The 24947-nt window shown below is 54.7% G+C and overlaps 2 protein-coding genes across 2 annotated transcripts; one reads left to right on the top strand and one right to left on the bottom strand.

Moving 5' to 3' along the window:
- Positions 1-8680: 8680 nt before the first annotated feature.
- PPCS (phosphopantothenoylcysteine synthetase) lies at positions 8681-10842 on the bottom strand. The gene is made up of 3 exons (XM_065696856.1): positions 10125-10842; positions 9724-9827; positions 8681-9280 (listed from the first exon to the last, which is right to left on the bottom strand). The coding sequence occupies exons 1-3, from the start codon at positions 10615-10617 to the stop codon at positions 8957-8959; spliced, it is 921 nt and encodes a 306-aa protein (XP_065552928.1). The 5' UTR covers positions 10618-10842; the 3' UTR covers positions 8681-8956.
- On the top strand, positions 10677-24113 carry ZMYND12 (zinc finger MYND-type containing 12; the record flags this gene model as incomplete). Its single annotated transcript, XM_065696837.1, is given in 9 exon segments — positions 10677-10719; positions 10722-10806; positions 12100-12241; positions 16380-16551; positions 17530-17699; positions 19314-19436; positions 20877-20997; positions 22022-22167; positions 23797-24113. Coding segments are annotated over 9 exon segments (1122 nt in total), but the record flags the coding sequence as incomplete, so codon positions are not given.
- Positions 24114-24947: the final 834 nt, after the last annotated feature.

The following is a 24947-nucleotide window of genomic DNA, read 5'->3' as shown; positions in this document are numbered from 1 at the left end:
CCCTGCCTTTGATTAAAAGGCTGCAAAGGATGGGTTTGAGGCTGGTGAGGGCTGAGTGTGCTGTGTGAGCTGCAAGCTCAGCATCAGGACCTGCCATTCACACAAACCCTACCCCTGGGTACCAGTTTCCTTATGCGAGCCAGTCTCTGCAGAGGCACACGGGGCCAGACCGTGTTCCCTCATCCCATTCACTGAAACTGTGCATCACGGATGTGGGGACGATGTACGTAACACAGAGGAAAAGGAACCAGGAACCAGGGGTTTGCTTGGGGAGTCTCCTGTAGGAGACAGCAGCAAAGCACCCGGCTTTAGGAACTGCTCCAACAGGAGCTTTATGAAGTAGTTTGATTTCCCTCCTGAAAGCCGTTTATTTTCACAGTCAGTATGTAGAAGCAAAGTGGAATACCTAAAGCTCTACCCCAGTTACTTCAACGGGAGGTTAAGCAAACATGAGCCGTGGTAAGAATCTGACCAGTCACTTCAAGACTGCTGCTAAGCGCAGCGGTGAGCACTTGCTAATGGCTCTTAACAGGGCTGCATCCCAAATGGAGCATCTGAAGAGGCTCGAGATGAGCGGTCCAGCTGGGCTAACACTGCCTAAGTGATGTTTCAGCTGTTCTGTTCGTGGACCAAGCCATCATTTCCCCTCCTAGGGCATGAGTTTGTGTACAAGCCAGGCAGAGGAAGTCAGTCAAGACCCTGCTGCTGTAATCATGGATCTGATACCACTTGTTTCAGCTTTCCCCACTCAGAATTGGTTTGTGACTGCCAACGACTGCATTCAGATCTCGTAGGTACCAGGCTAACATCTGGATGTGGCAAAACCACATTACAAGCAGAGAGGACACAGGACAGGCTGCCTCCAACTCCCCTGCATGAAAATCATAGCATCAGCTAGGCTGGAGAATACCTTCAAGACCATCAAGTCCAAGGCTTACACTTATGAGGCCTCTGGGTGGCCTCATCCAGAACCTCTTCAGCTCTTCCATGTGATGCTTGTCGCCTATCCCGCTCTTCCCTGTGGAACTGAAACACAAGGGCTAACGTTCCAACACAAATGAGATTGTATTGGGACCACTGCTGTATTGTATTGACCCAGTATCGTGACCAAGCTGGGTCCCCCCTCCACACTGCTCCTGACACACCAGAGTGGCAACACAAAGCAGCTCAAGGAAGCCACTGCAGATGCGGAAGACAGACAGTGGATAACCCTCTTCCCCATGGACACAAGTCAAAAAGCTATTTCCATACACAGGGCTCTGGTTTTCCCACCTTGAGACTATGCCATTGATTCAGATGCATCCTCAAACACGTTATACGTGAGGGTTTCCAAGCAGAGTTTGCCCCAAGGACAAGTCAGTTGTGCACGTTTGTGGTCCTGTGCCTGGTTGGGAGCCATCCCTGAACCAGCCTGCGCTTGATCCCGTAGTGCAGGAGGAAGACTCTGCTCCCACTGCCCTGTGCTGCAGAAGGACCAGTGCAGCTGACATAGCAAGAGCTATTTCGCACCTCCTTGCCTTTGGGCCACTCATCTCCGGTGATGTTTCTTTGCCATTATCACTAAAGGCAGGCGAGTGCTTACAGCCCTGAGCCAAAGCTGGCGCGATGTCAGCCCTGGCTCTCGGCAGAAGCAATGAGCTCATGCACAGCACCAGGCTGATGTGGCTGCACAGCCTGAAGTTCAGAGCTCACTCCTATCTCACCAGCTAAAACCCATTGAGGAACCCCTTGCGGTGTGCTTAAGAACAGCCCCACGGCTCAAATCTCAGCTGTAATAAATCATTGCCATCAGAAAGCATGCGGCCACACATCCCTCAGCACCACTGTGTGGGGCTTTCAGTTCCAGTGCACCTCAACAAGCAGGGGGGTTGCAGCATACCTTATATTGGAAGAGAATGGTTTAACCCAGAGTTATCCCAAATCCTCGTGGAAATCCCTCGGTTGCCTCAGCTACAACTGGGAATTCTCAGCTACAAGTGAGAACTCCTGAGGTCTGTGACCTCCTTGGCATCTTTTAGAGCCTGTGGGCTCAGCTTTGCCCAAAGAGCTCTATTGGCGCTGACCCCCCGGTTACTTCCCCATGTCCCTCCCTTTAGAGCCATTTACAAGCTCACAGATGCCTGCTCCCCTGCAGCCTGCACACAGGAACCAGCATCCATGCTGATGCTCAGGGGGTTGGTTAATTAATACTTTGCAGCTTGGCTCTAGGGAATCCCCAGTTTGGGATGAGAATTCCCAGTCGCAACTGCAGGGTTTTCACCTGGATTTGGGATAACTCCGGTTTAAACATTCTCTCCCCACATAAGGTCTGATACAAACACCCTGGAGATGCATTGAAACTGAAAATCCCCCACGCTGGTGTCCGGGGATGCGTGGCCCCAGGCTTTCTGGGGGTGCGTGGATGTGCTGAGCCTCCTGCCAAAGCCCAGGCAGCATCTCCCCATGTACCTGCTAGAGACAAGCCCAGTCGCACACGTCTGTGCCCTGGCTCTTTGCATTACAGGGGATGCATCAACGTAACCCCTCACGCTTGAGCGGTCCAGCTAAAAGCTGCATTCACTCTGCAGCAGACAGGAACGTGTCCGGACCTTTGGTCCTGGAGTGCACCATGTACAGAGCAGGTCATTTAGGAACAAGAAAGGCTGCACGTCCCGGTACGCAGAGCAACAAGAGCAATTAACCCGTTAACGTGGGGCACTGCGGGAGGCTCTGGTGATTCTGTAAAACAAGGGGGATGCTCCCCCAAACAATGGATGCTCACAACCAACAGTGTCTGGTTCACAAGCATGGAGCAGTGACATCATCTGGGCAGCATAAAGAGCCTTCTTTGGGATGAAAACCACATCTCCAGTGTGTCTTTTACCTGCTTGAAAAACACAGAAAAGATGCCCAGTATGGGAGCTGCAGGGAAGTTGTTTCATTATGAACGAGGAGCATTAAGCTTGTAACATGGTTTGGTCATTGAAGAATACATTTTCCTGTAAGAAGTCTCATTCCTGCATGAAAAGTGGGTAGAAATGGGGTGGTTTCAGGCCTGTCACCTACCGGGGGACTCCGGCACCATGTAGCAGGAGGAATTCAAGTAAATTCATTGCTCTTCACACATAGGCAGCCCCTGCTATTTCCCCTGATGGCTTTGTCCTTCACCCAGCCCAGCTGCAACAACGCTCCCTCCGCCTTCACCCAGTAAAGACCACTCTTGCTATAGACACGCATTCATGACAGGAGCAACAGGAAGAGCGGCGCTGAGAGGGAGCCATGAGGAGAAGCTGCCAGGGCAAACACTGCGCATCCCAGCACAAATCTGAGCCTGGAACTGCTGGAGCGATCCTGCAGCCCGATGGAGAGGGCGTCAGCGTGAAGAAATACGAGGAGCAAGAGCAGGAGGAGAAGGCAGGAGCCCGAACGAGCCTGTTCCTCTCTTCCACACATCGGGTTTAACAGAGGACCCAGTGCAATCACATCCTAAGGCTCAAATCAATCACGTTTCCACTCTGCATTTTGCAGCCCTATGGATGGAAAACACCCTGCGGCTTTCCCTGTGGTTGGAAACTACAGCTTGTGCAAGGAGGGGTCAAACCCGGCGGGCCCGCAGCTTTCCTGCATGGAGCAGAGCAAAACACTGCGCTCTGCAGTTTAAATCCGGCTGCCCACTTGCTCCATGGGCATTCTGAAGAGCTCACAGCTCTACTAAACCGACACACACCCCCCTGGCTCCAACCTGCGCACGGCTTTCATGGAGTCACAGAACCCCAGCCTGGTTTGGGTTGGAAGGGACCTTAAAGCTCCTCCAGCTCCAGCCCCTGCCACGGGCAGGGACCCCTTCCACTGGAGCAGCTTGCTCCAAGCCCCTGTGTCCAACCTGGCCTTGAGCACTGCCAGGGATGGGGCAGCCACAGCTTCTCTGGGCACCCTGTGCCAGCGCCTCAGCACCCTCACAATAAAGAGCTCTTTTCTTATCTCCAACCTGAACTTCCCCTGTTTCAGTTTGAACCCATCACCCCTTGTCCTGTCCCTACAGTCCCTGATGAAGAGTCCCTCTCCAGCGTCCTTGCAGCCCCCTTCAGACACTGGAAGCTGCTCTGAGGTCTCCACACAGCTTCTCTTCTCCAGCCTGAACAGCCCCAATGTTCTCAACCTGGCTCCATACAGGAGCTGCTCCAGCCCCTGCTCATCCTCCAGATCCCACCTAAATGTTGCCAGATCCCCTCCAAACTAAGCTGAAAGCTGCTCTGCTTTATGGCCGGAAACAGGACCATCATCTCCCTCTAGGAGCAACTCCTGTGGCTGGCTCCTGCACTGATGGTTTCTCTTGCAGACCAACAGGAACCTGTACAGTTTGTGGTAATGGGACCAAGAACTTTTCCACAGGCTGAAAAAAGAGCTGTGAGGATGAGGGGAGCCCTGCAAGTGTCTCCAGCACCTTTATCCCTACCGCCTCCAAAGCATCCTACTTGAGAAGAGCAAACAGCTCACCGCAGGGCTCCCGTTAGCGAGCATCTCCTGCTGCACCCCTGCAGTCGCTGTTTTGGGATGGGTTCTACACGTGCAGAGGTGCCTTCCCCAGCAAGCTCCTCGGCAACGAGCATCTCACCCATACCCTCACACCCGCATCCTCTCCTCACGCTGCCTCAAGCAGCACGGCTGGTACCACGAGCAAGCTCAGGCCACCACTGTTGCCTCTTTCCCTTCCAGCAGCGACGTGTTCTGCTGCTGTCACATCTGGCGCAGGAGGTATCGACCAGCCCTCCGAAACACCGCGGGCTGTTGGACAAGAGCCAGCACAAAGGGACCGAACCGCCCCGAGGACAGGACAAATGGCACTCTGGGCAGAGGCACTGATTGAGGCAAAGCTCAGATCAATGACCAGTGTAAAACCAGCAGTGGCTGCTCTCTGCAGTAACCCTTCGAGCCCGCTTCAGAAGCAAATGTGTAAGCAGGAACTCACTCTTATCACCAGGAACAACCTTTGGCAGGTGGAATTGCTCCCGGAGATCCCCAGACCAAGCAGAGCTTGCAATCTGTTTACTCTGGTTCATGAGAGCCCCCCCGAGCGACCTCCTGCATTTACCTGCATCTTTGCTCCATCCCTTCCCGATCCCTCAGCTTCCCAAAGCAAGATCAGGACAGATCCCATCCACTTGCACCTCACCATCCGCAGGTCAGGCCCCTCTATACCACAGAGCCTGCACCAGCCTCTGGCCTCAACTGCCCTTTTCCTATCGTTATCATTCCAAGCCTCCCAAAACCTCCCTCCCACCACCCTCTGTTCTTGCGTTGAACAATGCCAGTACCCCGGGCTGTGCCCTTCCACAAGACACCTCTTCAGCCCCATCTGCAGCATCATCGTGTCCCTCCTAAAGACAACCAGCAAAAAACAAGCAGAGGAATAGGACCCAAAGCCCTGGAGCCAGCCCCACACCCTGCAGGGCTCAGGAGGCATCTCTGGGCTGGTTTGCACCAACCATGATGGAAAGCAGAGGCCCAGGGAATAGGACCCTGCAGCAGAGGGGCATTGGAGACCCAGAGCAGGCAAAGGGTTGCAGCTAAAGCACAAGCACATCCATCGCTCTGTGCCAGAGACAGGCAGGGTTTCTTTAGGTGAAGAGGCAAGAAAACAATCTCCAAGCATCCCAAAACACATCCGGGCTGGCATCCCTCACTGCCGGGGCCAGCCTGGGGGAAGGCAGAGCTGCATCCCTGCCCAGGTCACCGCGTTATCAGTGACTACCGCAGGTAATGCCATCGGTAAGGTAACAACAAGCCTTAAAGAGCAAAGCCTGGCAGTGATATCCCAAAGCAGACTCCTCCAGGAAGCTGCACACAAACATCGTACGGCACCAAAAGCATCCCAGAGAGGAGGATGGTGACAACTTGCAGTTCGCCACCCGCCACGGACACGGATCTGTGTTTCCATTGCAGTGTGAATAACTGCTCGGCAGCCGCAGGAATCCCGAGGAAACGGGGCAAGGCCGAAGGATCAAAGGAAGCAAACCCAAAGCTGGGATATTTTTGTCATCCGCCTGCCACCTCGTGGGGAAGATGGGAGAAGACCCAGCGCTGAAGCCCTGCAGCAGCGATGCTCCCTCCCAAAGGCTCACACTACTCATTGAAACCCTCCCGCAGCAGCATCTTAAAGATGCTAAACGATGGCTTTATGTGCCCCGAGGAACCAGATTGCCAAGCAGGCGACTTTGAGAATCAGATGTGCTCCATGAAACCCAAAAGCCAAGGCCCGAACAGTCGCGGAACTGCAATCAGTTTCCCCAAACTCCTGCATCTGTTGCCCTAAGTAAAGCACGTAACAGAGGAACTGTCCAAGCTGAGCCACCAGCCCCAGTTTTACCTTAGGACACCACAAAAGGAGTTGGTGGTAACTCTCGGCAGTACTCAAAGCACAACAGAAGAGTAGGAAAACTGAAGGAAATCAAGGACTACACCCAGCAAAATCCATTTGTCCTTACTGGAAGCGATCCCAGGGCTAGAGAGGAAAGCAAATTATGTGAGAATAAATATAAGAGAAGGAGTTTGTTTTAAACAGAGTCACTGCACTAAACTAAGCACCCGTGGCAAGCTTGGAATCGTCATCACAAACATCTCCTTCACAGTTGTTATAAAAACATGGACATTGTCTAAAGGAAAGCCAATGGCAAATTCACTGACATCCATGGGAACACGGCTCAACCCTCTGCTACCCAAGGAGCCCCTCTCAAATAGTTCAGAGCTGGAAAACAAACGGCACCATCAATTTTGTTCTTCAAACAGCCTCTGGAAGACGATCGGTGCAACAGCAGAGCCACGTGGAGCGAGAAACTGCCCAAGTCACTGAATAAAGGCAGCAAAATCAGACAAGAACCTCCAAGTGAATCACAAACCATCACAGAACAATGATGCTGGAAGGGAGCTTGGAGCCCTTCCAGCTCCAACACCTGCCACGGGCAGGGACCCCTTCCACTGGAGCAGCTTGCTCCAAGCCCCTGTGTCCAACCTGGCCTTGAGCACTGCCAGGGATGGGGCAGCCACAGCTTCTCTGGGCACCCTGTGCCAGCGCCTCAGCACCCTCACAGGGAAGAGCTTCTGCCTAAGAGCTCAGCTCAGTCTCCCCTCGGGCAGGTTCAAGCCATTCCCCTTGGCCTGTCCCTACAGGCCCTTGTCCCAAGCCCCTCTCCAGGTTTCCTGCAGCCCCTTTAGGCACTGGAGCTGCTCTCAGGTCTCCCCTTCAGGAGCCTTCTCTTGTCCAGGCTGCCCCAGCCCAGCTCTCTCAGCCTGGCTCCAGAGCAGAGCTGCTCCAGCCCTCGCAGCATCTCCATGGTCCAGCAATCATAGTAAGAGCCCAGAACATCCAGTGCTTGTTGCACATCTCCCACCCCTTGTCCCAACGCTCCTCCAAGGTCATGTTCAGCTCACACAGGTTTTCACGTTCTCACCTTTGCTGACCCACCCCTGCTTGTAAGTGCAGGACTCTAAAGAAAGCCCATGGAAAGCCCTGCACCAGGAGGACTCAATGTTCACACTGGTTATGGACTGGAAGATGAAGACAGGCAGCTCGCAAGGCTCATGCCTGCAGACAATACGTGCGCAGGATGCTCCATCTCACACAAACACACGTCGGACGCTCCATCACCTTCTGCTTCCCTACCTGCACATCTGACAGGCGCTTCCACATCCATGAACTTCAGTTCTCTCCACCTGCTGCAAGTATCCATCCCAGCCATGTGGATACTTGGTTCCATGTCCTAGCAGGGCCCCAGCAGCCCTGACTCACCTGGGCTGTTTCTCCCATCACTGAACACATCCTCCCCGGTGTCCTTTAGCATCCAGTGCTCCCTCCTGATCCGCTGAGCCCATCCTCACTCTTTCCTTGCTCTTCTGCACTTATTCTGCTCTTTCTACGAGCACACCCAATTTCCAGCTGATCAATGTCATTACCTGGTTTTAAACAGAGCACTGGAGAAGCTTCCAGCGTGAAAGCAGCATTCCTGCACACTTCTGCCTTTCCTTACAGGCTTCCAGTGAATTTATCTCAAGGAAAGCCTGCAAATAGGCACACCATGGACAACCACAGAGCTGCAGCTTTAAGTTTTTTACCCCAAAATTGCACAGCGCTTCTTGCAAGCGTGGCAAAAATATGCTTCATGTCGGTAACCACAGGGAAGCAGGACTTAAGAGAGAACCAGTGTTATGGTTCCCATCCAAACAGCCAGGAAGCAGCTCTCCTCCCAAGCTGATCATCACCACCACCCCCCCCCAGGCTTTCATTCACCTCCCCACCAACTCCTTTCCTCCAACCTCTTGTCCCATGCCACGCTCAGAGACCACTGCCCGTGTTCCGTGCTCCTTGCCTTTATCCCCACCAGCGACCCACAAACACGCACACTGGAAGGAAAACCTTTGTGGAACAGCTGCTTCAGGGACACTGCTACAGTACCCAGGCTGTGAACCATGTTTGTGCACAGCTCTCGAAGCACAGGTCCACTGGATTGCCCCTGGAGCAAAAGATGCTCTCCCAAGTTGGTACCACCTCATGCTCCATCTTTCAGCACCCTTGTTTCACCATCCACTGTCCATACCGGGTCATTGCCAGCTCTGTCACTCCACTCCAGCCACAAAACCAGCACGTTTGCTGCCAAGCCCCGCTCCTTCCATCCAACAATCCAAAAAGAAACTTTGAGGAAGCAGATTCAGGACAATCTTTTATATACAGACATAGATAACATTTCTCCACCTCCCAGTCCTCCCAGTCCACAGAACAGGAAGAAAGCAACACATCCTTCCCTTCTTGAACCACCAGAAGGAATACCATCCTCTGGCACGGCTTCCCTTCAAACCAAGCATCAATAACCATTACCACGGTGCAGAGAAGTGATGCTGTTCTGGACGGCAGCTTTTCGCATCGGGGTCCGCTGAGCATTCACCTGGGAGAGAAAACATCTCCCATTTCATTCAGAGCCGGTCCTCAGACCTTCTTCTCTATAAAGAGGGTGTGCTGGCCCTGCAGATAGTTCACTATCTTCTCCTCTATTTCCACGCCTTGAGCTATTTCCTCCTCGGAAAGAGAGAGCGGAGTCTGTGAGTCTTTGGTGACGATAATGACGGTGGTTCTCCGGGACTCCAGGATATTGGCTACCACCACCTGGTGATGGTACTTCTCCAGAGCCTGCCGTGATTTATCGATTAAGATCAAGGGATCCGTCTCCAGTTTAAAGGAGATAACAAACGCCTCTGGGGCCCATTCTTTGACGAGAGGAGACAGCATTTTTGGCACCATCTTCAGTGTAATCTACATTGGAGAAAGAGAGCAGAGGAAAAGTTCAGTAAAAACATTTTGATGTGGTTTAGTAAGAGGTGGGGGGAATTGGGAAATTCTGGCTTCAGTTCATGTTATATTTCCACTGGGAAGCTTTCCAAGGCAGTATTTGGCCAGATCTCCCCAGACAAGGTTAAAATGTCACCAGTGTGCCCCATAAAGCTAAACCATCAGCCTGGTATTAATAACCAGGGTGGTCTGAAGTGTTCTTCTGCCTAAGAGCTCATCTCAGCCTCCCCTCGGGCAGGTTCAAGCCATTCCCCTTGGCCTGTCCCTACAGGCCCTTGTCCCAAGCCCCTCTCCAAGTTCCCTGCAGCCCCTTCAGGCACTGGAGCTGCTCTCAGGTCTCCCCTTCAGGAGCCTTCTCTTGTCCAGTGGGCACTGGGTGGGGGGGGGGGATGCTGGGGAGGCCTCACCTGAAGGGGTCCCTCCGAGGACTGGATCTTGTGCTCGGGCAGCTCCGAGGCGGGGATGTAGAAATCCGACACAGCGGCTGCCAGGTAGAACATGACACTGGCGCCTGCGGGAAACACGGCAGTGCTCAGCCCCTGCTGCTGCCCCGGGACGGACCAGAGCGCCCGGGCTGCCATCCCCTCCGCAACCCCCTACAGCAGCGCAGCGCTGACCCCCCCCCCCCACCTCAGCGGGATCCCCATTGCCACCCACCGGGGCTGCCCCATCCCCTCACCCCGTGCCCCCCGAGACCGTACCCATGGGGTTCCCCTCCCGCACCGGGACCCGAGCTCCCCGCTGCCCCCCATCCCCCGACGGGGGGGGGGACGACCCGTCCCGCTCTCCCCGCTCCCAGCCGCCGTACCGAGCGGCGCCAGCGCGCGAGCCGCGGCCCGCAGCAGCTCCAGGTACTCCTCGAGCTCGGTGAACTCCACGGGCAGCAGCAGCCCCTGCTCCCGGGCGCGGTGATAACAGCGCAGCGCCGGCAGCAGCGCGGCCGAGTCAGCGGCCACGGCCGAGGTGGCTCCGGGGCTGAGGCGGAAGGCATCGAGCAGCGCGGGGCCGTGCTGCGGGAGGCTGCGGGCCCAGGGGAAGGCGGAGCGGGCGCGGTGCAGGAAGCACACCGCGTACCCGGCCGCCACGAGGCGCTCGGCGGAGCCCGCCCCCCGCCGCCCGCTGCTGAAGTTCTCCAGGAACCGCACCGGGCGCGCCTCCAGCGCCACGCGCGTCCCGCCCGACGTCACCAGCGCCACGCGCCGCCCGCGCGCCGCGTGCCCCGCCGCCCAAGCGCGCACCCGCGCCTCGGCCGCGCTCCCGCACCGGGACCGGGAGCGGGACCGCGCCTCCGCCTCCGCCATAGCCACCGGTGCCGAGCCCCGCCCCGCTCCGCTCCGCCGCCAGCTCCACTTCCGCCGGAAGTAGCCGCTCCCGGAAGTGTTGCCGTGGTAACGCGGCGGCGGCGGCGCGGTGGAGGGGTCCTGCCCGTGCGAGCTGTGCGGGGCCGCGGCGCGGGTGCGCTGCGGCCGCTGCCGCCTCACGCGCTATTGGTGAGGGGGGGGGACCCGAGGGGGGGACCGGGACCGGGACCGCGCCTCCGCCATAGCCCCCAGTACCGCACCGGGCCGAGCCCAGCCCCGCCGCCAGCTCCACTTCCGCCGGAAGTAGCCTCTCCCGGAAGTGTTGCCGTGGTAACGCGTGAGGCTGCGGCGCGGTGGAGGGGTCCCGCCCGTGCGAGCGGTGCTGCGGCCGCTGCCGCCTCAAGCGCTGTTGGTGAGGAGGGGGGCACCGGGACCGGGAGGCAGGAGCAGGCCCCCGGGCACCGGGGTGGCCGCAGGGTGAGGGCAGGGACGACGTCTGCGGTGCGGCCTGGGGCACAGGGACAGGGCAAGAGGCAGGGAGCGGCGCCACGGCGAGGCAGGGGCACTGGGGCAGGCCCAGGGTAAGGGCTGGGAGACAGGGACAGCACCTGGGGTATGGATGTGGAACCAGGGCCGGGGGAGGAGGCTCAGGTCGCAGGGACAAGTACCAGGATACAGCTTAAGAGGCAGGGATGGGGGACAAGAAGGTGGCAGGGATGGGGGACAAGACCCAGGATGGAGCCAGGGAGAAGGCCCGGGATGAAGCTGGGCTGAAAGGCAGAGATTTGTTCAAACCCAACCGTATCGGGCATTGTGTGAGTGGTTTAAATAAGGTTTTAACAGCCACAGTCACAGGGACCTGGCAGGAGAGCACCGTGCTCCTGTGTCATGGAACCCCAGCCGGGTTTGGGTTGGAAGGGACCTTAAAGCTCATCCAGCTCCAACCCCTGCCACGGGCAGGGACCCCTTCCACTGGAGCAGCTTGCTCCAAGCCCCTGTGTCCAACCTGGCCTTGAGCACTGCCAGGGATGGGGCAGCCACAGCTTCTCTGGGCACCCTGTGCCAGCGCCTCTGCACCCTCACAGGGAAGAGCTTCTGCCTAAGAGCTCAGCTCAGTCTCCCCTCGGGCAGGTTCAAGCCATTCCCCTTGGCCTGTCCCTACAGGCCCTTGTCCCAAGCCCCTCTCCAGGTTCCCTGCAGCCCCTTTAGGCACTGGAGCTGCTCTCAGGTCTCCCCTTCAGGAGCCTTCTCTTGTCCAGGCTGCCCCAGCCCAGCTCTCTCAGCCTGGCTCCAGAGCAGAGCTGCTCCAACCCTTTCCCATGTTTGGGAATATCAAGAGCATATTAAGTGCTGTGTGAGCAAACAGCTGGTGACTTTTGCGAGTACTTCTTGGGGTGAAAGTCCAGAAGCCACGAAGGCAATAGCCTTTCCTGACAGCATTTCTGAGCACACACTGGTACCACTCTTCCCTTATTTTGTTAGTGATAAGGATCATCAGAAAGCTGACTGGGTCAGTATCCACAAGCAAATATGCCAGCTGCTGGTCCCAATCCGCACGTCCCTCCCGTGTCCCCCTACGGAAAGAGAGAGAAAGCGTGGCATGGAGCAGCTGCTGAGGAGGCAGGTACGTACAAGACGAACCAAATCCACTTCAAAGCGCTGCCACTGGAATCACATTAGATCTCTTCTTCCTGTCCTTTGATGTACGCAGGGCTGGGAGGGCACCTGACAGCTTCATCAGTGCTCGCTGCAGAGCTTTAGGGTTGGGTTTTTAAAGTAAACCTCTGCCAGAAGGGGAGTGGAGCATCCTCTGCATGATTCGAGGAGCTTGTTGCCCCTTTCCCAGTCCTTCCTCGAAGTCCTGAGCTTCCCACAGCAGCAGCAGCATTCCTGGATCTCTCCCCTTGCCAGGAATTAGTCCATCTCCCCCGTTAGTCTGTGATGCAGCTGAGTTTTGCTTCTTCCAGGCTGGGCCCACCCCTCACTGATGGGAGGGATTCCCCTTCCGGGGGGGGGCAAAGAAATGAATCCCCTCCCTTTGTTTAGCTGCCCAGCTTAAACGCCCTTTCCCACTAAGTCTTTTATCTGTGCTTTTTGGCCTCGTGGGTGGTGCAGATGTGCAGCTCCTTTCCAGCCCCAGCGGTTTTCAAGTCTCTTTTTGTTTTTTTGTTTATGGGATGGCAGGATCTGCTTTCCCACAGTGTTGATAAAATAAAATCACCCGCCCAAATGCATCTGCTGCTGAAAATCCTGCCCGGAAAAATAAATCATCCTTCTAACATTGCATAGCTCCTCATGGCAGGAGAGCAGGACAGCAGAACGGCTGCAAGGGAGCTGGTACCCATCCATCCCAGGGTGCCACTGGGGGGAACATCATTGCAGTTTGGTTTTGAGAATCCTTTGTGTTTGAAGACCCCAGGCGGGGTTGTGGACCAAGGTCCAAAGAATGTCCCAGAAACACCAAGAACCTGCAGAAGTTCCTTTGGTCCGGGTTGGCTTCAAGTTTTAAGCTAATCTTTTATAAAGGCTCCAAAGAAGGCAAAACGTTTAAATGGGTCTCGCTGGGGCAGGGGTTTCGTGTCCTCAACAGCTTGAAGCTTTTCCAAGGAACTCCACCTGATATCAGGCACGGGTCTTGTTGCATCACTGAACGCAGAGCAACTAAAATCACGCTACGTACATTACAAAAGACCACGTGAGGCCAGATCAAGGAAGTGCTCCTTGATTAGCTGGAAGCTAATCCTTGCTTTTCCCGAGGTGCCAGGGGAAGAGGCGGTGGAGAAGGGAGAGCAGCTCCTTGGCTGGCACATGTGAGCAGAGAGCGACTGCCACAGCTTGAGCTGAGCCCTGGCCTGTCTTTGTGGGGAAGCCACCCAAGTGGAGGGGTTTACAGGCTCTTTAACAGCTCTATTACATTTGTTCTCTGACCTTTGTCTCCAGACCATTGAAATATAATAGGTGCTGGGAACAGCGTGTGCTGGGACACTCTGCCTTCCTTCCTTCCTAAGGAGTGAAGAAGCGGAAACATCTTGCTCCTTACCTGCTCACCTTCACAGCAAGGCTGCAGTGGCCACTGCTAGCCCACAAGTGGGGTCTGTCTTTACACACAGCAAGGCACAGGGCAGGCAGCGTTGTGCCTGGACTGCCGGAAGAGTGGTATGGAGAGAGTGAGATGATTTAATGCCCTGTCTTGCTGTGGCTTCGTCACGTTCCTATTCACAGAGGCGACAAAAATGCTTCGGAAAAGGCCTTTGGAGCTCAGGGGAAAGCTGTGTTTTCTGATGATCAGAGAGAAAACCTGCTCAAAGCCTGCCCAAAGGAACACTTCTGCTGTAGCTCCCAAACTCCTGCGTGCTGTTTGTTTAGCAAACAGGCAGCTCACGCCTCAGTCAGGACACAGGAAAGCTTGTGCACATCGACATGCCCTGTGGCTTAAGGGAAGGTGCATGAAGCCGAGAGCCAGGTTCTGAGTTCCGTACCTCATCTGTGCTCCAGAGCTTTGTTGATAGAAATCTGCTTTTGTCAGTGTAGCCTGGGGGGTGCCTGCAGCCAGCACCTCCACACTGACACAGCTCCAAGTTTCTGTTTGTAGAATAGCCTCACCTGCGGGAAAGCTGCGTGCTCAGCCAGCTCTGCAGCCTCCAGCACCACTGCTCGCCATGGCTGCAGGGCTCTCGCCTCACACTGGAAGCCTTCCTCTTGAAATCATCGCTTCTTCAAGCGTGGCATCACTTTTGGTGCCCGTGAGTGAGTAAATGAACGTGGCATTGAACCACAGGCGTGTTCCCAGCCCCCTGCTCCCACCTGCAGCAGAGCTGGGGTCCTCGGCCTCCTCAAACCCCAACCAGGGGAAAACTGCGTGGGGGCATCTTCAGAGAAACCTCTGTAATTGCGGCACACATGAAAAGAGCTCAGAGCCTGCAGGCCCCGGGCATGGGGCTAAGGGCAAGATGAAAACGGTTCAGGGCCAGAGCTAACGATCCCCAGAAGGCTTGTAACTGCACAGCCTTAAATATTCAGTGCCGCAGGGCTCCTGTTGTCTCCTGCCCTTTCTTCTCCTCCTGCGAGCTGTGCAAGGCTCTAACCCTCACCTTGTCCTCACTGCAGATGTTTAAGATAGCTTTGCATCACGAGAAGCAGCGATGATCCCATTGACAAGGAGTTAAAAGGAATGATGCTGATCTCCAGCACCTCCCCAGATGACAATCTGCTGGTACCCACACACCAGAGCTGGTGCTGGTTGCATCAAAGAGTGGCATGGACAGAAAAGGCAGCCTGATGAATAACAGCTTCTACTGCTCTGTGCCCCCAGCATGTACTGACTTTCTCCTGGGTGCCACATGCTCCCCAGCACGGTTTGGGTTTGGTGTGTGGCTGTTTCACTGTCTATATGCTGGTAGCTCAGGGGGTAGGGAGGGGGTGCTGTGTGTCCTAGCTCTTCGTGCTGTATCTGGGTGCTGTCCCCCTGGGGTGCATTCTTCAAAGCAATCCTTATCCAGAAATGATGCCCCTTTATCTCAGGCAGGATCTCCAGGAAACACTCCCAGGCTGTCCTTGAGGCCCTCTGTCCCTGAGCTGTTCCTTCACCCATGGCTTGATCCTCTCTGCCCTTCTTTAAGCACTTAAAGCTCAGCAAAATGCCAAAGCCTGGCCTCCAAAAGCATTGGGATTTCGTATTTCTGCCCTCTGCTCAGCCCCAGTAGGAACACAGAAAGCAATGAAGAGGTAAGGTGGTATTTTCCTTGCTGCACAGGCCTGCCCGTGCCTCTGAGCAAGAGCAGAGCGAGTGCCTTCCTGACTTACCATGGCAGCACTGCGAGGCACAGCACCGACAGGATTCTTTCCAGGCAGCTTTCCCACCGCACCACTTGTGTGAAGAGCCAGCACAGAAGTGCTGGGAGTTGGCAAGGGCTATGCTGCAAGCAAAGACAACCATAAAACAATCATCCTGGCTCTTTCCCTGGCATCCCTCTGCACGTCGTAGGGGCACAGCACCCACAGTTGCCTTGGAGCTCCTGGCAGCGCACAGGCATTCCGATGGAGTGCTTGTGGAGCTGGTGACTGGCTCAGATGCTGCAAAGGGTGAAAAGACCAAATGTGGGCTGCAGGAGGCAGGGAGCAGCTGCACGTACAGGAAACGGTCTGGATTCTGGCAGCAAACAGAGAAGCAGAAGCTTTGAGCCCCGGGCCCGGCTGGGGCAATGGGTGTCCCAAAGCACAGTGCAGTGCGTTGGGGTGTTAGCATTTTGACTGCCTTTCCAGACTCCGTGCCCAAAATACCAGGCCCAGAACTGGCCAGGAGAGGGGGGGAGGAAGCTGCAGCACCGTGTGAGGAGCCTTCTGCTTGCCTGCAGACCGTGTCTCCTGCTGCTGGAGCTATGCCCATGCTGGCACCAGCTTGGCAGCCCGTATGCTCTGAGTCACCGTTGTTACCGTCAGCAAACCCCCGCCGCAGCCCCTTTGTCTAATTCTTTTCTGTGTCTTGTGATGGTCATTTTCTGTGCTTCACAGCCTTTATTGCCGCAGCCTTATTAGCCCTTTTGGGTAGGTGTAAAGGATTCTTTGTCTCCTAAGACACCACCTGAGCTAAGAGGATGTCCAAGGCTATTCCTTCTAGGAGCAGGAGCGAAAGCCAGGCTCTGATACGACAGCTTTGATTTCCGTCCCTCGACTACAGACACAGACAACGTTACAATCACTTTCACAGTTTGCAAGCTTGACTCCTTTGCTCACTGTGTCCCTATCCTTGTGTTTCCCTGCAGAAACACATCATCGACGTGGCGTACAGCACAGCCCGGGACTTTCTTTGGGCTGGGAAGCATGAGGAAGCGCGGCCGGCGGCTCTGCATGCGCTGCGCTTCAGCATCGAGGTGTACGGCTCCGATTCCCTGCAACTGGTGCCTGCTTATCTCCTCTTGGCTGAGGCCTCCGCTGGTTAAGTATTGTCTAAATAGCAACACTGGCAAGGGCAAGACCTCCCTTGGGTCAGGTTTCTGGTTTCCTTTTAGCATTTATCAGGGAAGGAGCAGCTCTGCCTTTCAACATTGTGCCATGTTCTCTCCCCTGCCCTGCCTCAAGGGCATTTCAGAGCGATTGGAGGAGTCACACACACCCCTTTCCAGTGTGGGTCTGGGGAAAAGAGTCCCTCATCGGCGATGGGGGAGCAATGAAAGCAGATGAAATGTTTGCTCCCTCTGCCCACTCCCACAAGAGAAGCAGTGTGAAAATCTCTCCTTTCCCTCTGTGGCTTCCTATGATTCTCAAAAGCCTTAAATTCCCCAGGGTGCTTGGTTGTGCTCTTATCTCAGGGAGCCAGCACACATTTTGTGAGGCTATTGCATGAGAGGAGCACCTCGGTTCATTCACAAAAGCACACCCTGCCCGCAGCCGAGCTTTTTGCCACAGCCTCTATGCTCCAGACAAAAGGTCCCATTAGCACTCTGCATGTGGGGAACTGCTCCCCCCAGCTGCACGTAAGGCCTGAGAAATCACCATAAATCATCCCCACTGCAGGGGCACACACAATGAGTGCTCTGCCAGCAGAATGGAGCTGTCTCCAGGATTGTCGTAAATGGTGTGGCGAGGGAAGGGGGAAAAAGTGCCATGAGTAATTCCAGTGTGATATTGCGTGAGTCAGCAGCGGCTGCCCAGAGCTAACCTGTCTGGAACACGTGTGTGGACACACTGAATGCCATACACGGCTCCTGGCTCCCCTGGCAGCTCGGGACACTCGGCCTGGCCGTAAATCAGGTTTTGGACACCTGCTTGACTAAGGAGCATTCAGGAGAGATGTGTGGAATCCACAGCTTGGTCTCAATATTGAGCTACTGCACAGGGGCAGAAGGCAGCGTTCTCTACATTTCTGAGTTCAAACGTGCTCTTTATCTTGCTTATCTCTATGGGTTGTTTCAGGTGCTGGACATCTCCCAGAGGCATCAAAGTATCTGTCCCAAGCCGAGTGGATCATCCTCAGAACTCCAGACTGCAGTGCTGCTGTTCAGTACAAACTGCATCGGAGCCTGGGGCTGTTCTGTGCTGCTACAGGGAACTTTGAGAAGGCTTTGTACCACCTGGCAAACGACGTAAGCAAACTGAAAGGCAGAACGGCTTCAGTTCCCTAACACTTCAGATCAGTACGGAAACCTCAGCAGGCAGACTCCAGCGTAGGATCACAGAGCAGGTCAGGTTAAAGAGACCTTCGAGCCGATCCAGTTTCCTGCACTGCAGCCAGAGCCAGGGCAGTGGAAGGCAGTGGGAAGGCAGTGGAAGGCAGTGGTGCATTCCAGCTATTCTGAGCTGGCGTGTGACTCTCAGCAGATCTCAGACACGCAGCCAAAGTTCAGGCAGGTCTCAGGCTGTTCTGACGTAGAGCAGCCACTTGCTAATAGCAAAAAGCTATTACCTGACGCCCCTTTGGGCACCAGATTTAGGATACCGAAAAAAACCAATGGCACAGAGGAGACTCTCCCCAAAGGTTCACCGACAAAGCAAGGACAGGGCTGTATATGTTATACTAGAGATCTAATCCTCTCCAACTGAATGTCATCATTACACCCACACAAAGCTACTATCAAATTCAACAGTAGTGAGTATACATCACTCCGCACTGGATAAATTTAGTCCACATGGGACAAAAATAGGATGTCACGGAGTTCATCTGCCTTTGGAGGATCAAATGACAGGCAAAGCATCCCCAGGAACAGGGGGGTGGCACTTCAAATCTGACAGCCCGTTCCTGTGGCTAAAGGGATTGAAAATGCTGTTGAACCAGACATTTAAACAGTTAAATTAGGAACTGGTTAAACAGCAGCTGACAAGAAACTGCTGTCTAACAGCAGAGAACGGAGGAAAATGAATGCGAAAATATAGAGTAACTTATCTGTTGGATAAGGGGCACCTTGGGGTCGGAATGTCTGTTCCTCTCAGCACCGTAACAAAGCTGCTTGATAGATAAATCTATAAGCAGACGCAGTAAAGACAAGGTCTAAGTGTCACTTCAGGGGAATACAGATGACTGGTAAAGCACAACTTTGGCTAAATGTGGCCACACAGATGCCTTAGGGCTCAGCAGTTCAGGTATGATGTACAGTGTACCCATTGGTACCTAAAATCAGGATTGCAAATCCCTATTGTTCAGCCTGGAGAAGAGAAGGCTCCTGAAGGGGAGACCTGAGAGCAGCTCCAGTGCCTAAAGGGGCTGCAGGGAACCTGGAGAGGGGCTTGGGACAAGGGCCTGTAGGGACAGGCCAAGGGGAATGGTTTGAATCTGCCCGAGGGGAGACTGAGATGAGCTCTTAGGCAGAAGCTCTTCCCTGTGAGGGTGCTGAGGTGCTGGCACAGGGTGCCCAGAGGAGTTGGAGCTGGGTGAGCTTTAAGGTCCCTTCAACCCAAACCAGCCTGGGATTCTGTGGTCCTATGAAACCTGCTCTGTGCTTCCTTGGGGTCACGCTGCAGTGAGGTTCCTCTGCCCCAGCTTGCAGGGAATCTGGGAGCATCATATTCCTTTGCATCAAACCCAAACCGCACCTTTTTAGTACCACGTTGCACAGGCACCATCAGGTGTATCTCACACTATAGTTACACAGGAAAAAAAAAGTGACTGCTTGCAATATCACTAATCCATAAGGAAAAGTGTCCCAGGTTTGAGGTGAACATTAAACCTCTGAGTTTGGCTTCATTTTAAGTATTGATTGCAGGTTTACCTCGCTAGCGCTGCGTTTGGACTAAAGTCTATCGAGGCCTCTGGAGGCTATTTCCACATGGCTGATATTTTCTTCCGCCAGAACAAAAGGGACATAGCAAACTCACTCTACGCTGAGGTTGGTAACACCACAGGTCATCCTTTAGCTCTTTCTCTTTTGTCCCTGTGCTTTTCCTAATGTTCTTCCTATTTCTGATTGCCTTTAATATGATGGCGACGGTATCAGTTGCCAGGGCGGCCTTTTAGGATCAATCTCAGAAACCCTTTTCGTACTTAAATATTGCCCTGCGTTACGCCCAGCAGACACTAATCCTGTCCTGGGTTACAGATTCCTGTTCAAATTGTCTTCGATTTGGACAATTAAACCTTGTTCCAAACCAGTTTTGCTACCACCTACCCTGCGCCAGAGGTTAAAGAGACACCCACAAGGAAAGAGGGTCGCTGAGGAGTTGCCATAGCCAGGGAAAAGCAGCAGATAAAAAGGAGCCACCTAAAATTGATGCTAAGAGTAAAAGTCACAAGGATAAAAGGTTGTTGGACCAGGGGGATCAAGCAAGGGAAGGAATAGTTCTCTAATCCCTCTAATAATTGGGGGGAAAAAAGAGCTTTCCTTTGCCTATCCTGATTTTCTGTGGAAACAGGGCTTTGGCAGCATCAGCCTCATTCTCCCCACAGCCTTCAAGCCCACCAGCCCAATTTGGTTATCTGCTTAGTCACATTACTTGAAGTCTGATGAAACTTCACACTCTGGTGGAGAATTGAGCTCCCAGCCCAGGCTGCCACTGGGATCATAGAACCATAGAATACTTTGGGTTGGAAAGGACCTCAAGATCATCCAGTTCCAACCCCCTGCCATGGGCAGGGACACCTCACACTAAATCATCCCACCCAAGGCTCTGTCCAACCTGGCCTTGAACACTGCCAGGGATGGAGCACTCACAACCTCCCTGGGCAACCCATTCCAATGCCTCAGCACCCTCACAGTAAAGAACTTCCTCCTTATAGCCAATCTAAACTTCCCCTGTTTCAGTTTGAACCCGTTACCCCTTGTCCTGTCACTACAGTCCCTGATGAAGAGTCCATCCCCAGCATCCCTATAGGCCCCCTTCAGACACTGGAAGCTGCTCTGAGGTCTCCACGTGGCTTCTCTTCTCCAGGCTGAACAGCCCCAACTTCCTCAGCCTGTCTTCATAAGGGAGCTGCTCCAGCCCCTGCTCATCCTCGTGGCCTCCTCTGGACTTGTTCCAACAGTTCCATGTCCTTTTTATGTTGAGGACACCAGAACTGCACACAATGCTCCAGGTGAGGGCTCACGAGAGCAGAGCAGAGGGGCAGGATCACCTCCTTGGACCTGCTGGTCACGCTCCTTTGGATGCAGCCCAGGATACGGTTGGTTTCTGGGCTGCGAGCGCACACAAAAGATGGGGTAGGAGCAGTCAGATCCCAGTGTGAGGTATTGCAGCCAGGCCGAGCACTGCAGCACACGGTGTTTATAGAACAAGCAGTTGCTAAACTCTGGGTGTTCATAAAGTGCAATAATTCACTTGTTTCCGGGTAGGTGACCGGCGCCTGGCGTTCCTTTCTCCTGAAGTCACTCCGAGCCCAGCAGCAGGTTCTCAAGCCGCAACCGGAAACATCCGTGTTCACCAAGGAGAGGGAAGTCAGTGAGGAGCCCATGAGTAAGCACCTCCAAGGCACAGAGCTGTCTGGAGATGGGATTTGAGAGAATCCATACATCCTCCAGGTCATGGTTTGTGTGGCGTTTACACGGGCCGAGCTGCAAGGCAGTCACGGGTCTGTCTGGTGCTGATGCTCAGGGATGGATGGAGCGAATGAGGCCACTTGAGGAATGAGGGTGTTCAGGTGGAAAGACAGCTTTGCCCTTTCTGGTTTCACTGTGCCCTTGGCAGTGACTTCAAATACAGGATTTTGCCTTTCAGGCATTCGGTTCCACTTCAACATTCTCATTTCTCTGCAGCTCCTTTGTCTCCATTGAATTCTGTGCAAGTGACATTTCAGCTCACTTAGGCAGGTTTGCAACTCTATCTTCCGAAGCAACAGAACACTGTGGAATAGCGTGTACTGATAATTTGATGTGTTAATCTAGGGAATACTCTTGGGAGAGAAGCTGGGGAATCTCTCACTAGGACAGAAAGGTGCCTGAGACAAGCAAAGGTCCTGCACAGGGGTTGGGGCAATTCCAAGCACAAACCAGGCTGGGATTCTATGATAAAAAGCATTAGGAAACGTGCTCACATGGATGCTACAACCCTGTGCTCCCCTGAAGTAGACTCTGGTCCTTGTCCTCTTTCTACAATCTCTGCCAATAAGGGTATGGTCAGAGAAGAGAGAGGTTTCTATAAACCCCATTACAGGCACTGTCTCCATCAGCAGTCAGTGCAGTCGGAGCCACCCCAGGCCAGGGCTTCCTGATAGCATCTTGGTTCTGACAGGAGTATGAAAGTTGCTCTTTTCATGCAGCTGTTTTGACTCCACATCCTTACTAAAGGCTAATCAACACAATCACTGACTGGGTGAAAAGATACCTGCTAATGGGTGTGCAATTTGCATGGAGCTGGGGATGCCACGTTGCTGCTTGCAGTAGAAACGCTTTGATGTCTAGAAGAGATAATTGGCCAGTTTTGAATGCATTATCTTGCACACAGACATACATCCAACAGGACTCTTTCATTCCCGATGCAGCCAAAGCCCAGCAAGTGGAAGGAATCCGAGTGCTGAATGCCATATTAGACATCAGAGAACAGGCACCAACACAACAACCTGGGGAAACTGCCAGAGTCCTGCATGCTCTTGCCATGCTTCACTACCTGCTCATGGATATCCCAAAGGTAGGTTTTGCCCAGGGAAATGGTGCAGGGGAAGTGCTGAACTGTGTTCTATGCTCACCTCGTCCCATGGAGCCAGTTGCTCTGTTCCCCTGGCACCATTCCCAAGTCCATGACAGGCTCGCAGTGCCGGGTGACCAAGGACGGAGCTGTCTCAGTGACCCTGCATGAAGCTGCTCCTGGTCTGCCCTCTGTCAAGGCTAATACATCCCACTGGATCTGTGTGGGTCTCTGTCAGGCCACAGTGGATCCATAGCACCATAGAATGATTTGGGTTGAAGGGACCTTAAAGCTCACCCAGCTCCAACCCCTGCCACGGGCAGGGACCCCTTCCACTGGAGCAGCTTGCTCCAAGCCCCTGTGTCCAACCTGGCCTTGAGCACTGCCAGGGATGGGGCAGCCACAGCTTCTCTGGGCACCCTGTGCCAGCGCCTCAGCACCCTCACAGGGAAGAGCTTCTGCCTAAGAGCTCAGCTCAGTCTCCCCTCGGGCAGGTTCAAGCCATTCCCCTTGGCCTGTCCCTACAGGCCCTTGTCCCAAGCCCCTCTCCAGGTTTCCTGCAGCCCCTTTAGGCACTGGAGCTGCTCTCAGGTCTCCCCTTCAGGAGCCTTCTCTTGTCCAGGCTGCCCCAGCCCAGCTCTCTCAGCCTGGCTCCAGAGCAGAGCTGCTCCAGCCCTCGCAGCATCTCCATGGCCTCCTCTGGCCTCGCTCCAGCAGCTCCACGTCCCTCTTGTGCTGCTGCCCCAGAGCTGGAGCAGGGCTGCAGGGGGGGTCTCAGAGCGCAGCAGAGGGGCAGGATCCTGCAGTTCTCCCCATTCTCCGGGTTCCTCCTTTCCCTGGGATCTCCTGGCAGGGCACTGCTGGTCACAGGCTGCATTTAGCCATCAGGGCACAGGTTCTGCAGGGAGCAAGACACGGGCCTCACGTGTGCCCTCCTTGAGCCAGACCCCTGCCGTGGCTGTGGCCCTCGGTTGGACCCTGTGATTCAGTTTTGCTTTTGCACCCCTGCATTTTTATGGCTAAAAATTCCAGAGGGAATTTTCGCTTCGGAATGCCCCGTTCTCTAACACAGGTTTTGAGGAAGGGCTGAGCAGAATCCAGCTGGAAATGAGGCCTCTTTGCTCGGGCTATCGCTCCAAATCCTGGGCTGCTGCTGCCTGTATCCTGGCGGGTCAGACCCAGGTTATTGACGGTCCCATTGTATCGGAGGAAGCCGCGGTGCTGTGAGTCAGTGGCTGGAAGCCATAAAGAAGCAAATTCAAATTAGGAGAAAAGGGAAAGCTCTATAATTGTGAGAATGCCTAATCCCTGGAAGAGCTGCCGAGGGAAACGAGGGATTTAGTGCAGACTGAGTCAATACAGCTGTGTTCTCCCAGAGACAGCTTTGGGAGCGCTCAGTGAGCTGCTGCGTTCGATGGGAGGTGATGACCCCCAGCGTGGGGGGGGTGTTAGTAATCTCTTCTGTCTGCACCACTGGATCCCAACCGCGATCACTGCTGGCAGCTTTACTCTCTCCTGCAAAGCAGCTTGTTCAGGTCACCCTCAGGAGCTGGAGCTGCTCCGGAGCCGCTCTTCCAGTGTGAGAGAAGCCAATTCCCTGACAATTCCTTTGCCTTTCCCGTTTCATCCCAGGCTCGGGAGCTGGGGCTGAAAGCCTTTGAGCTGGCGAAGCAACTGCCCCAGCAGGAGTCTCTAGAACCCCTTGGGCACTTGCTGAAGCTGATGAACGTGGAGCCTTCCTCCCCAAAGTGAAGAACTTCCTCCCAGAGCAGCTCCTCGGCCTGTGTTTGGAAATAATCCTGTTGGGATGAGCCCACTCTCATGGACCACCCAACCTCCATAGCCTGTTATGGAGTAACTGCGTGAGGGTAGGGGCAAAAGCACAACCAGCACCTGGTGCATCATTCATGACCCGGTGGTTTATGAATAAACCAACAGGCTGAGGGGTCTGTGGCTGCTTTCCTCGGGTTCCTTTTGGGCTTGGTGGGGGAGATTGATGGAGGGACACGGGGAGGGTCCTTGCTGCAGACCCTCCTGCTCCTCGGGACCCGGTTTGACTCCGTCTCCTCCGCTCCAAACCTGCTGCTCTCTTTTTGCAGAGCTTTAGAGGAGTCTGGAAGCCAAGGGCCTCGTTTGTGCCACGCAGGGAAGGACCAGGAGCAGAGCGCGAGGTGGGGGGCAAACAGACCAGGCAGCCCCAGGCAGAGCTTCGCACCCAAAGGAGACGTGGATAAATGTGCAGGCATCCCATGAACTGTGATGCCAGCCTCCAAAGGAGGAACTGGCCCCTTGTGTCCCTGTGTGCTCCTGCCCACAGCCCCCACCGAGCACAGCCCGTTCGGCAGCTCCCAGGGGATTCTCCCCTGGGAAGCGGTGAGAGCCAGGCAGGATACAGGACCCTCGGCAACAGGGACCCTGGTGAGTGGGACAGGCTCCTGGAGCTGGGAAGGGCTGAGGGGAACTCTTGCTGCTGCCAAGGGCTGAACAGGGCTCGGCTTTAAGCCTGTGATTAAGTCTCATTTACTTCAGGAGGATTTATGAGGGTATTTAATTGCCTCGCGGGAGCGGGATGGAGGCCAGGGCCTGGCCTTGTGAGCGCTTCGTCAAGCTGGGACCTGAGCAAGTAGAAAGGGTTGGTGCTGCTGGTGAAGGCAAAACCTCCACCGCAGCCTGTGCTGGGGTACGCGTTGTGCCGGATGGGGCTCACAGCAGAGAGGCCAGGGGGGACCCTCCGAATAGCCCATAGGAGATGCTGGTGGATGCATCCATCCTCACCGGTCCTC

This window comes from Lathamus discolor, chromosome 16 (genome assembly GCF_037157495.1).
Source record: "Lathamus discolor isolate bLatDis1 chromosome 16, bLatDis1.hap1, whole genome shotgun sequence".
Classification (NCBI taxonomy): domain Eukaryota; kingdom Metazoa; phylum Chordata; class Aves; order Psittaciformes; family Psittacidae; genus Lathamus; species Lathamus discolor.
Note: the sequence above shows the minus strand (reverse complement) of the source record. Positions and strands in the feature narration are given on the sequence as shown.